Here is a 13,051-nt window from a genome sequence, read left to right on the forward strand (position 1 = left end):
TCTCTCCCCCCCCCCTTCCCCCCCCGGCTTTTGGGGTCCGCCAGCCATAGCAGATCTCTAGGGCACCCAGCAGCTTGCAGGCACTGCTGGGAGGTTGTGGTGCAGGAGCTCAGGCTGGCGTGCTCTGTCTTTCTCCATTTGTTATCCACATTTTGAGAATTATGGATTAATTGGATTACATGGTAAATAGGGGATAATAGATTAAAGGGATATTATTGGGTTAAAACCCTTCTTAAACCCCTTCACCTTTCTTTTTGTTAATGCCATTATGCAAGATAAAAATGTCACTTGTGAAATAAACTTGGTGCGACTCCTCCCTTTCTTGGTGCGACTCCTCCCTTTCTTGGTGCTTTTGTAGCTTCATGCTGTTGAGCGTCCTCCACCCGATGTGGTGCAGCTGTTGTGAATGTAGGTTCTGCTCTGCTACCTAAAGGATTTACAAAAGATTACGTCTGAGTCGGGACTTCCACCTTTCCTGTTTTTAGGACAGATACACAGTTTGTGTGACTGAATGTGAGACAGGTTTCACTTCTACTGTGCGTGATGCAGTTCTGGTTGCTTTGAAAAATGTCAAATGCCACTCAAGCTGCACGCAGGAGGTGCTGGAAAGAGGAAACAGGATAGTGCTGAGGTGGGATGAGCTGTGACGCATTTCTGACGTGTTGTGGAGAGCAGGATTATTTTGAACTCCTGTATAAGCAAAAGTAGCCTGTGTCTGAAACTCCCCAGTCTTACTCAAAAGTGACAATTAATCCCAATGCACTTAATTTTTATCTCTTTAAAGCTTTTTAAAGAACTATTCAAATGACTGAGCTGGAGAGACAGAAGCCAGGAGATCCTGAACTGCCTGATCTTGATCTGTGCTTGTGCTTCAGCCGTTCGGAAGCTGGACCGTTAGTACTTCCACTGGCAACAGTGAAGAAGGTTTAGAGCTGTGGGCCCTTCCTGGGCAGGGAGGGATTGGTTTAACACCAAGCAGTTCACTGCAATAATGCCCATGTGGGCATAAGCGGGGACTGCTTTGTTTTGGCAGCAGTGCCAGTTTGTGCTGGATTTAACATAACTATGGCCATAATTAACACTTAGAGAAAAGAAACATGCTTCTCTCCAGGAAATGTGTTTTGTTTTAGCATACTTGCAGTTTGGTAAGTAAATACGCTATTGCTTACCTCAACACTTTTCCCTAAATACTTCTAGCCCCCTTATTAAAAATTTGTTATTGTACATGCTTATTGTAAACTCCTGAAACTCAGCTAATAAAACTACTGCTTAAACAAAGAGCGCTATATCAAGCGATAGAGCATAAGGGCGGCAATTGGGAAATAAAAAGTTTCCCTTCCTCTTAGGAGATACTAGGCAAGTGGCTGAGTTGCTGCTATAAAATAGGGAAAGTATCTGAATTTTGTATTTAGTTCCTTGAATAAACAAGTTCTAGATGTGAATGTGTTGAAGTTTTGTTCTGTTGAATGGGGCATGTTTGAAGGAGAAATCCTTGAGAGAAGGCACTGGGAGGAGTGGCTGCTGAGATGGTAGTCTGTAGAAACCTGAAAGCTGTGAAGGAACTGAGGTTATTTTATTTACCTCCAAGTCTGAGGCTAGTAAAAGAAACCAAACCAATTCACTTTCTCGACATAAGACTGGATTCAGCTTCTACTGGTCTGACAGTCAAGATAGCTGTGGATTTGAGCTCAATAGTATAATTCGGGCTAGGTGCATTCATAGCATAATGGTATCATCTGCCTCTTTGGTGTCCTGTTATGGACTTCCCTCGTTCAGGTGGAAGGCAGGAGGTTGTAGTGTTCGCTAATACCTCTCCCGCTAGGAAATCTGCATTGTTTTGACTAGCACTCCTCTCCATTAATTATCTCTGTGCTCAATACTGAAATTTCTGAAGACATCTGGTGACGCTTTGGTAGTGGCAGTATTGATTTGCAGTCAGTCTTCATTTGAATCAGCTTGGAGTGGGACGTCAAGAAAATAGAGGTCCGAGATTCTTTTTTCTGGGTTCCTTCCCAAAAATCCTCAGATATGGATTTATCAGGATTAAGCCTCCAACAGGAAGAAAACCCCAATACATAATGAAGTGTATGCTGTGAGGGTTGCTAGGGTGTTGTAAGATGCAGAATTTTAAGGCTCTGGTTGTTCCTTCATCATCTTTCTTCCTTCAAGCTGCTTTTCCTGTGTTATGGATGGTTTGGTTTGTGTGTCAGTTTAGGCACGTACATGCCAGCCTCAAAACATTGCAGTTCCCTGTTTTTATTCTAAACTCAACTTTTGAAAAAGCTTTTTTGTTGTTGTTTTTGCTGTTTGTTTGTGGGGTTTTGGTTGGTTTTTTTTTATTAAATAACATAGGAAAACTTTGTTTCTCTTTTCCCAGTAATTCAAGTAAGGTCAGGAAAAGAAAATGGTGGTTTCTGTAATTCTAATCTAGAGCTCTAAGTTCTGTCTCCCATTTTCTTTAAAGATCTGCTTTATTCTTTCATATACTTAATAAGTCTTGTCAGTTCAGTATGTTCCACTGAACTTGCAGCCAGACGTAGATGGTTTGATAAATTGTACGTTTTTCTTTAAACCTCGTGATGACTAAATCTTCATTTGATGCTTTTTCTCTCGTGTCTTTTTTTTTTTTTTTAAGTGAATGCTGTTGGGGAAAATGTAGTGTCTGCGTTCTCCTAGAACAGCCTAAAAAGCTATTTGGCCATGCCAAGGTTTCAACAAATCATATTTAGATTGCTGACATTGTCCTCATGGAAACCAAATGAATTGGTGCCACTTCCTGGCTTTAAAAGATGTGTTCATCTGCTGTGTATTTCATGCAGTCTGGGATTTTTTTTTTAACTCCCCAGAAGTACTTCTGTGGTTACTTTTGCTTTAGGCGCTCCTTAGCAGCATTTCAGCTGGTAATCTTTCTCTGTGCCCTGTTTTGTTGATGAAAGGTGGCTGCTCTGGTTTACTTCAGATGGCCACACGAACAGCCACAATTCACCGTTGTCCTACAGGGAAATGGCCAATATGTGCTGAAGTCCCGTCTTTGTAGAGCAAGTGCATCACACAGACTGTGAGATACTTCATTGTACAGGCGCGAGCAGAACTGGTTAAAATAAACGCAGTGTTTTGAAGGAAGCTGCTGTTGCAGCAGTAACTATCTTGATAAGAATTGGATTTAGCTGTATTTCTTGTAAATGTTCACAGTGAAATGACTCGGCTTCCTTCAGTGGGGATCACAGGACTCTAGGAGGCATGCAAGCTGTTCTGAATCAAACCTTTCTGAAAATGGAATACTTGACAGTTACAAATAAAGTTATTTAACAGTCAACTTCCTGTGGTTTACATGCATTTCTGAATCAGGAGGAGGCTGAAGGGCTGCAGCTGATGTATGTATACTCCATCCGAACAAAAAAGAGCATCTTCTACAAGCAATTAAAAAAAAAAAGTGATATTCTGATATGATTTATTTTAATACTGCATTAAAAGAGCAGAGCGCAGTTCACCTAACACTGGAAGGTCGCAGAAGCTACGGTGTAGGCCATTTGTTCTGCTGTACTAGTTTGTGGGTGTGTGTGGGTGCAAGAAGTTTGCTTTATCGCAGTATATCAATAGGCACATGAGAAACACGCTCAGGCCTGTGTTTAATTTTGTGAATTCTCATGGCATCTTTGGGCCTGAGCTTTAAGTAAAGTAGAAGGAAGCAGCCAGTGAGGAGCAGGGTTCAACGTGTGGTTCCTGCAGTTATGGGTCATTGGAACCTTCAAGCACGCTTGTTGGCAGTTCAGAACTGCTCAGCTGCAAAAATGATTTTAAAGGGTTCACCTGCATTTAAAAAACCCACTAAACATTCACCTGTGACTAATTAACCCCTTCACCTCTATTTTTTTACTACATCTTTTATTTAAATTTCCATTTTACGTGTTCACAAAACACGGATGTGAAGACAAGGGGAGTGTAATGGAGAACAGTTTTTTAATGGGGCAGATCTGCAGTTCCTCAGCCTTGCATTGATTTTGGCTCCTCCGTGGCATGACAGCAGCAGATCCACAGCTGCAGCAACCTTGTGGCAGGGGCTGGATGGGGTGAGCCACGCGGGGGTTGGTGCAGCAGAGTGGGGAAACCCAGTTTCTCTTTACTAGTCATCTTGAGTAAACCAGAGAGTTTACGGTTTGCCTAAAGAGACGTTTTAGAATGTTGGATACAGCCATTTAAATGCAGCCACTGTCATCGATTTACAGAGTTCTGTATCTAATATCAAGAAAAAGTAGCCTAATGCAGAAGCTGTCTTTGGAGCCGCTCTTGTAGTGAATAGATAATTTTCTTACCCGTTTGTAACAATTGCTGACATTGAGAGTTCCCTTGGTAGTTGTGTGATGGGTTTTGCAGTGGGTTTCTCTTCATTATTGCTTAAAGCATATCGGATCACCCTTTTGGAAGAGGATCGGGAGTCTTGCCTGGCTGCTTTAGAATGCCGCCTCTTTGAAGCTTGTTTAAAATGGGTCAGAACCATTCAGTTCTGCAGCATTGTGTTCTGATAACAGTCTGTGGAGTTTGCTGTTCAAGAGCAGCTGTAGTGAGCAGAGCTCCGCCTGCTAACGTGAAGATGTCCAGGTTGGACCAAAAATGGCCACTAGTCAAGGCACGGGCGTGTAGCTACGTGATATGGAGGAACAGGCTGCAAGAACAGATGGAGAAATTGAAGCCGATGCAGTGCAAATCGATAAAAGCCAGAGATTGAACAACTTTTATTCTTAAATACAGAGTTCACTGGCTTGGTGTGACATATGAGTTGTCTGATTTTCAAAAGGAAAGAACCCACGGACTGAGCCAGAGGTGTGGAAACTGGCACGTCACTGCTTAATTACCTGTATTATGTTTGTAACTGAGTGCTTTTAACTTTAATCTGTTGAGTTTCAGAATGGCCACCTTGACAGTTGTCTGCCATTGGCTTTGCACATGACTGCCTGGAAATCTAAGCAGTCTTCTTGCAGTGCTTTGCCAGTTACTTCAGTGTTGGATGTGTGGCTCTAGAGCATTGCTGTTGCTGCAGGACGGTGTATTTTACATTTGTGTTTTCAGGAAGTCCCCTCTTTTGGGAAGCTGCATCTGAGAGTTTTTTGTGACCTTTACAGGCTGTTTTATGTGTCTGCTCCAGCTGCTCAATCCATTGCAGCAGCAGTGAGTCCTGAGGCTTAAAGAAGAGGCAGTAACTAGTGCATGCCAGTACTGCGGAGTTAATGCTTCCTTAGGGAGTAGGCTTTGCTGTAAGTAGGATAAAAAAGAGCTGTCTAAGATACAAATACATACATGCACGCACACACACAGAGATGTATTTTCTTATAGCCTCTGAGATCCAGGTATTGTAGAATAAATCCCTCCATTTAATAATGAGTTGGAAATCTGGCTGATTTGTCCTGGAGAGGAGAGAGGGTTGCCAGCTCCTACTAGGACCTAAAAAAGAAATAGTCTGACCTTAAACTTTATTTTCTCATCATATTCAGCTGCAGACAGTAGTCTTACTACTTGGAAGGCCTGAATTCAGATCCTGTCACTCCTGCTTGGGAAGCTTGATGGGTTTGTACGTCAAGGTTACATATTTCTCTTTCCTTTGAAATAGGAATGTTCTTCCAAGTACACTTCCCTTACAGGACCGAGAATGGATTTCTGAAGTGCTGGAAAAGATGCAGGTGTAAAATACTGCCATCATGCACGCAGTTCTGGTGTATGGTGCCAGGCTTTAGGATGGTTTAGTGTTACTGCTGCGGTTTGTCACCCTGGAGAAAATTGGTGCTATTAAGACAAATAGCAGGTAAAACAAGGTAGTAGAACTGTGTGGACTTCTTCCTTGCAGGTGTGTCAAACTCAAGGCATGTTTCAACCCGAGTCCCAGTCTTGCCCAATTAAAAGTTGATGTTCAAATTGCACATTTGAAGGCGTGTCTACTTACATTTATCTGACATTTTTTAGTACCTGAAAAACGTGGAAATGTACCTGGTTTCTGCGTCTGCCAGAACCCTTTTTGGACTGTTTAGCCTATGTTACTGCTGCTGAGATGACATAGTTTAATATTGAGCTTTGATACTCCTCCTAGATAAGTTTGCAGAGTTCACATTGAAGTGCGGGGTGTAACTGCTGTCCCAATTCACTTGTCTGTCTTAGGTGTAGCTGCCCCAGCCTTGGATGCTTCTTGAATTTCTCATCAAGAAAATTGTCAGAATCTGCCATTGGCAGAGTGAAAACACAGATGGCTTCCTTTCTGCATTTACTATAAAGTAAATAAATTACAGCTTGGAAACCAAGAGCTTTCAGTAGGAAGGATATTTCTGCTTCTGTGATGATGCAGAGCATCCTAAAAAGGTGCTGCTTTCCCTTGCAATAAATTCCATCAGTACATTACCTATCACAGGTGAACTCAGGTTCAGCACCATCCTTGTAAGAGCTCTTCCTACATCCCAGCACGCCAACAGAGTTCTGCAGAGGTGACTGTAGTTCAGGCTTACAGTAAAAAAACTTTAGTTCCGCATTACTGAAGGGATTAAAAACTGCGATTACTATTTGCGAGGACAGTGATGGCTTGAATCCGGGAGATAATCTGTATCATGCTGGGTGGCAGCGTGGCGCTCTCTTCGGTACTCCCAGGGTAGGGAGTTCTTCTCCAGCTCGGTCTCTGATAGGAAACTTTAGTAAAATGCTTCATATGTGGTGCTTTCTTGTCCTCTGTTCTGCGGGTCATTGCTGTGCTCAGGGGAAGTACCTGTCTGAATGGGATCGCCTGGCAACGCAGTTATAAATTAACTTCTCTCTGGTGGTTAATCCCTGTACCTGAATGCCTGTATGTGCAGACTCTTCAAAGGGTTAGGAGAATTGAATGTCTCTCTTCCTAATAAAGGTGTGGTTGCTTCATTGATTTCCTGTGGATAACACTGGAGGATTTGTTTAGCAATCCTAAACTTGGAAAGAATTTAACTGTTATAAACGTGCCTATCTATGCTTATAAGCTTCAATATTAACTGATCTAAAAATAAAACTTCAGTTGTGTACTTGGGATAGTGGTCATGATTAAAGCTTTCAACACGTAAATCGAGATTTTGGTAAATTAACTGGACTTCAGAATGTAAACTATGTGGATCAAGTCTGCCACTTACTTAAGTAACCATCTGCTTTGTTTTTAGGGGGAGTCTGTAAAGTATTTCTTGGACAACTTGGATAAACTTGGAGAACCAGTAAGTTCTTTTTCTTTTCAGTCTTGAGTTTTAAGTAGTCTTTGTGATCTCTGGGTTTTAAACAGATGAAATGTCATTAGTGTCTACTCAAATAACTTCAGTTAACTTTGGTTGTCCTGTTATCTCAGCAGTTCATCACTGACACGTCAAAAACGCAGGGCAATGCAAGGGCCAGGAGACTGTCTGGAAATAAAACTTCTGTAGAAACAAAAACCAAGTTACAAATGCTTGTCTAGTCAGAAGACTGTTAAAGTGGCCCTTCAGCACTGATAGCAAAAGAATGACCAGTTTTTGGGTTTCCAGATCCAGGAAGGAGCACTAAGTGAAATCAGGGCACAGGGCAGCAGTACCTTTCTGTACTATGTACTTTAAAATAAACTTTGTACAGAAAAAACCCCTGTTTTCTCTGAGGAAAAGCTGAAACATCTGTAGAATACTTTTTGATAGAAGTGTTGGTTACTGTTGACTAGTGAAACTCTGTGCCAACACTCAGCAGTCATGTATTGCAAATGGCATGTGGGAAAACTGCTTTGAAAACGGGATGGTAGCTTGAACTCCGTGGTCATTTCCAGCTGATGGCCAACAAATGATGACAGACCCAACCCCCTTCAACTGAGTGCTGCTACATCTTGCTTAATTTAATTTTTCTTTTTAACAGGTAAAAATTTAATTTTCAGCCAGACTATTTTTCTGCTTTGAACGTCAGCTCTCTAACTGGAGCAGTGGTAATCACCTCACAGTGTGCATATGCTGCCCAGGCATCTTGCTTGAGAACTCCAGCACTCACTCTCTGGATTTTGATTCAGTCTTGAGTTATAAGGCAATACAAGAACTGCACCCACTTGAACTGCCAAACTTGCTGCTATTGGTGAATTTCCCATGGTCTTGAATCCAATGCCACTTCTGTTTCAAAGGGGTTTTTTGACACATTTGGGTAAAGATTTTTGCAGCTTATTTTCGAAGTTCTTTATTTAGAAACCTTGGTCCATTCTTTGATTCACAAGTGACACTTGAACTCACAGGTATTTTTATGGTTTTTTTATACACACACTTATTGCAGGTCTGGTGTTTCTGTGGGAACACTGAGCTCTGAATTACAACTTTTCCAGTTTAAAGTGAGACGAAATGGTGTCGAGAGGGATCTGCTGTCACACTAAATGTTAGGTCATCGTGGAAAAAGCGCTCTCTTAAGTTTTGTTACAGAGTGAAAGATGTGATAGGTGGTTCTGGTTTAGTCTTACCAAATGCAAGATTTATCTAATGATTATTTGCCCCAACTGCATTAATATAAGTATTTTACTGTTCTTATCTGTTATCTGATACACCTGGGCTGGCCTGCAATGAATTGCTTATACACAGATAGAGCTGCGATTCCTGTGCCTCTTGCCGAAAGGGAGCCGACGATAACAGCGTGCAGGGAAGAGAACTTAATGTTCAGATTTATTCAGATCAGCAAAATAAGAGTAGCTGGCTGGCATACACACGTGGGATTGCTGGATTCCTCGCCACTGTTTGTTGTTGTTTCAACTGCCAGTGCAGACTACATGTATTCAAAATATCTTGGAGGCAGACATGGCTCTCCATGTAGTGATTGGATTGTAGTCATGCCTTAAATTCTAATTTCAACTAGGCAAACGATGGTGTGATAACCAAAAGAGCTACCTGATAACCAAAGGAGTCCTTTAGAAGAAAACAGGCCAGAGTGAATTTGAGGAAGGAGATAATTCAGGAAGAAAGCCCATGTTCTGAGTCAATATCAGTGTGTATCCTTGGGGAGAGCTGCACAGAAAATAAAGCAGAAACCAAACAAACCTCCCCTGCAAGAAAAACAAACAAAAACCAAAAATGGAAAAACATGGAAAACAAAACAGACAACATAGAAAACAGGGTGAAGCGTAGAAAAGAAGAACGTGTTTGGGGATGCTTGCATGAACAGTACTGATTGACAATGGCAAAATGTTGACTGTTAAAACAATCCTCAGTGCTGTCCAAGGAAATTAGTCACCTAATGCTGCTGTCTCCAGATACGGAGAATGGGACCAGCAGCGAGAAAGGGCTGGTTCAGAATTGCCACAGGGGTCTGGGCATGAGAGAGAAAACATAATCATTCTTCAAAAAGGTAACTAAAGTACTGGGAGAATTCTGAGGAGTTGTATTTGGTTTCCTGTAGCCAAACGGTGGCCGTACCCCGAGTGCTTGTACCCTTGTTTTCTCCTCTGCAGACTTGAGTCAGAGTAGCCAGTACCTGGTACAAAACACGGCAGCTCTTCTGCGCATGTAGAAATTGAAAGCACTTGGAAGGATTTTATTTGTGGTTGCAAGTGTGGAAGGAGTTTCAAACAAGCAACGCTCGAGAGGGAGTTGGTTAGGAATTCTAGGGATGTGCTCCTTGTTCTTCACTGATGAACACTACAGGCCAACTCCCAGGGGAGTTTGTGCTCTGCTTTCAATATTGACTGGCTTTGCCTATTGTATTAATTGGTTTTATTTATTTACTTCAATAATTTCAATCACTCCTGAGCTTTCCTTTCTGGTTTCGTTTTGAAGACTTGAGACTAACTTCCTGAACATGAACAATTACATGTTCCTGTTTGAAGGCTGGAATAAGTGTCGAGCCTGCAACGTTCTCTTACCTAAACTTAACACTCAGCTTTAACTCAACATCCTTTCACATGTACCTAGCGATATTTGATACAGTCATTGCTCGATTCCTCTGTTCTCCCTCTAACAAATTTTGGTAGAGAAGTCCCAAGGTAAATGTAACTGAGAGAAAAATCTTACTACCCTTTCAAGTTGTTTCCTTGAATCAGCCAAGTGGGTGGCAGCACGTCTGTTGCTGTTTGGAGAGAACACAGTCCTGCTCGAGCAGCTTGGCTCTCCTGCGGGTTTAGGGGTGCGGGTTTTGGATATATAACAGTACTACAGCAAAAAGTGCAGGGTGGGGAGCCTGCACTTCAGAGAGCTGCTTTGTAATTCGTGCCACAATAAAAATCAGCGCCTTAGTCATGGGCACTCAAATAAAGAAACCTGGGAGTTCAAACCAAACAGTCTGTCTCTTACTAGTTTCACTTTTGAGCTCACTCAGTGAAGCAAGGTGATCCTGGAAGGTTTGGAACATTACTCTCACTTCACGATTTTTAAAATAGCTTTCTTAAAGGCTGTGGATCAAACTTGCCCACCTGCCTTAAACGTGGAATACCAGTGTTTGAATTGGTGTGTGGTTGGGTGTTTGTGCCCCCCGCCCCAGCTTACAAGTTGAATCAGACTTTCTGGACCATAGTCTTCATAAAAGCTCCCCAGTCTGGTAACCAGCAAAGGACAATGATAGGTCATTCACTAAGAGCAGACTAAAATTCCAGCCCTGAAACCAAAATCACACTCTCTGAAGTTGTGAGAAATGCTGGAAAAATGTAAGGAAGAGTTTCCAAAACAAGTGAACAACAAAGCTTTGAGGCCCAGCGTCAGCCAGCTGTCGGTTACCCATGCGCTTTTAAATAGCAGGAAGACTTGGACCATGTGCAAAAGTGTAGGTCTAAGAATGGAGAAATCCCTGGTACAAGTCTTGGATTTCATGCTCTTGAAAGCTGACTGATAAGAATTCATCTCCCCGTTAGCATCTGCATCCGTTGGTGATGACTGTTCATGTAACAGTCAAAAAAACAGTGAACACCCACTTACCCTGCCCGCCTAACTCAGGGGGAAAAGGCAGGCTGCAGAACTCCAGGGTACAGCTGTCTCGGCGCTGCTGCCTTCAACTGCCTGGTTCTTCTGCTAGTTGCACAGTATGTTTTGGATGAACACAGGCAGTGGGAGCTCACCCACGTGGCACACAGCCAATAGAAGGGACTTTTTGGATTGATACAGCTGGATGTGAAAGATCCACAGCACAAACACAGCAAGCTGCCGAGGTTTTGCTTTTCTGACATAATTCATTGCCTTAAAAAGGATTTAGTGGAGCAGCTCTTTTCTCTAGCAGCTCTTGTGCATGAGAACACAAGAGGGACTGAGTGCCCGTGGTTAGGATGGGATATATTGTGGTTCATGATTAGAGAAACCTGTTTTGACCCCATTTGCTGCACTGCAGTGTTGGCAGCCAGCATGTTTCCCAGCTTTGTGGGAAGAGGGTGAATGAAGCAAAAACTAATCCGGAATGGGGGAAACTGGCATGAGGGATTGATGGTCCACCTCCCAGGTTCTTTATGGATCCTTGGCTTGTGACAAATAGAGAGCTGCAGTTCCCTGGGGTACATGTTTTGGTTTAATATTGGATGTGTTTCCTGCTTTGGATTCCAGATCTTTCCGAAACACTCAGTGCTGGCATATAAATATACACACATGCATATTCAAAACCTCATGCTGTTCCTCTGCAAACTTTTGCTTCAGTGGCAGGTCAGCTGTGATCACCATGTCTGTGACTTTTACCCTAATCGGCAAACTCTCCTTTCTTTTTTTTTTTTTTAGGATTATCTTCCCTCGCAGCAAGATATACTGCTGGCACGAAGACCCACAAAAGGGATTCACGAGTACGACTTTGAAATAAAAAATGTTCCTTTCAAAATGGTTGATGTAGGTGGCCAAAGGTCAGAACGGAAACGATGGTTCGAATGCTTCGACAGCGTCACCTCAATACTCTTCCTTGTTTCCTCGAGTGAATTTGACCAAGTGCTCATGGAGGATCGGCAAACGAATCGCCTTACGGAATCCCTGAACATTTTTGAAACAATAGTCAATAACCGGGTATTCAGCAATGTCTCAATCATTCTCTTCTTAAACAAGACGGACTTGCTTGAGGAAAAAGTACAAAAAGTGAGCATCAAAGACTATTTTCCAGAGTTTGAAGGGAACCCCCACTGCTTAACAGATGTCCAGAAATTCCTGGTGGATTGTTTTCGTACTAAACGCCGGGACCAGCAGCAGAAGCCCCTCTACCACCACTTCACCACCGCTATTAACACAGAAAACATCCGGCTAGTTTTCCGTGATGTTAAGGATACCATCCTTCACGACAACCTCAAGCAGCTGATGTTACAGTGATGTACAAAGACATTTTTATTTGAGTAACTTTTGTGTGGTTTTTTTTTTTTTAACTAGAAGTTTACAGCAGGAGTAGAGAAATCCAGATCCTGTCAGACTTCTCGATATGTGGCTAAAAGCTGCTGCTGAACACATTATTGCCAATTTCTGCAGAAATTCAGGCTTAATCTCTTCCAGTGTAGCTTCAAGTTGACTCAAATTGTAATTTTTATAGCAGGCCTATGTCTAAGTCACCTGTAAAGTGATGAATTTGATCTTTTACAAACACGTACATTATTGTAGAAAATTCATTCCACCTTCAGAATTCCAAGTCCAAACTTCAATGAAATTGTCGCCATTATTGGACTGTGGCAGTAATTTGAGGGTGGGGGGAGAAACTTCTCACATGTAACTTCATTACAAAGACTGTGATACCATAGCACCATAGCTGATGTATGATTTCTCAGGTGTATTGCTGGTTAGAAATCCCATCAATCTCTCATTGGAATCAGCTGTTGGAAACCAGGATTCCTGGGGGTAACGTACTCCCCGCTCAAGTATAAATCTTTGCATGGGGTTTGACTAGGAGGTGCTTCAAAAATACTTGGATTGGGAGTGTCAGACGTACCTGGTGGGAAGTACTAACACAGACAGAGGTCTAGTGACGAGGAATTAGTGGATGGCACAGGACACGGTTTCACTCTATCGCGTTGTACGTACGTACATTGTAGAGCCATGGCAAAGCACAGAGCACTGTCATACGGTCCTCTTGAAATTCTGATGTGGGAAGGGGGAGCAAGCTAAGTTTGTATCTCTTATCTTCGCTA

The 13,051-nt window shown here is 42.4% G+C and overlaps 1 protein-coding gene across 1 annotated transcript in view; it reads left to right on the forward strand.

The window, feature by feature from the left end:
• The window catches only part of GNA13 (guanine nucleotide binding protein (G protein), alpha 13), a 22,100-nt gene extending 9,640 nt beyond the window's left edge, over positions 1–12,460 (forward strand). Inside the window, exons 2-3 of the mRNA XM_010146335.1 lie at positions 7,161–7,211; positions 11,673–12,460. Of these exons, the coding sequence (XP_010144637.1) occupies positions 7,161–7,211; positions 11,673–12,245 (624 nt within the window). The 3' untranslated portion in view covers positions 12,246–12,460. The remainder of the gene's footprint in view (positions 1–7,160; positions 7,212–11,672) is intronic.
• The last annotated feature ends 591 nt before the right edge of the window (positions 12,461–13,051 follow it).

Source organism: Buceros rhinoceros, unplaced genomic scaffold (assembly GCF_000710305.1).
Source record: "Buceros rhinoceros silvestris isolate BGI_N320 unplaced genomic scaffold, ASM71030v1 scaffold42050, whole genome shotgun sequence".
Taxonomy (NCBI): Eukaryota; Metazoa; Chordata; class Aves; order Bucerotiformes; family Bucerotidae; genus Buceros; species Buceros rhinoceros.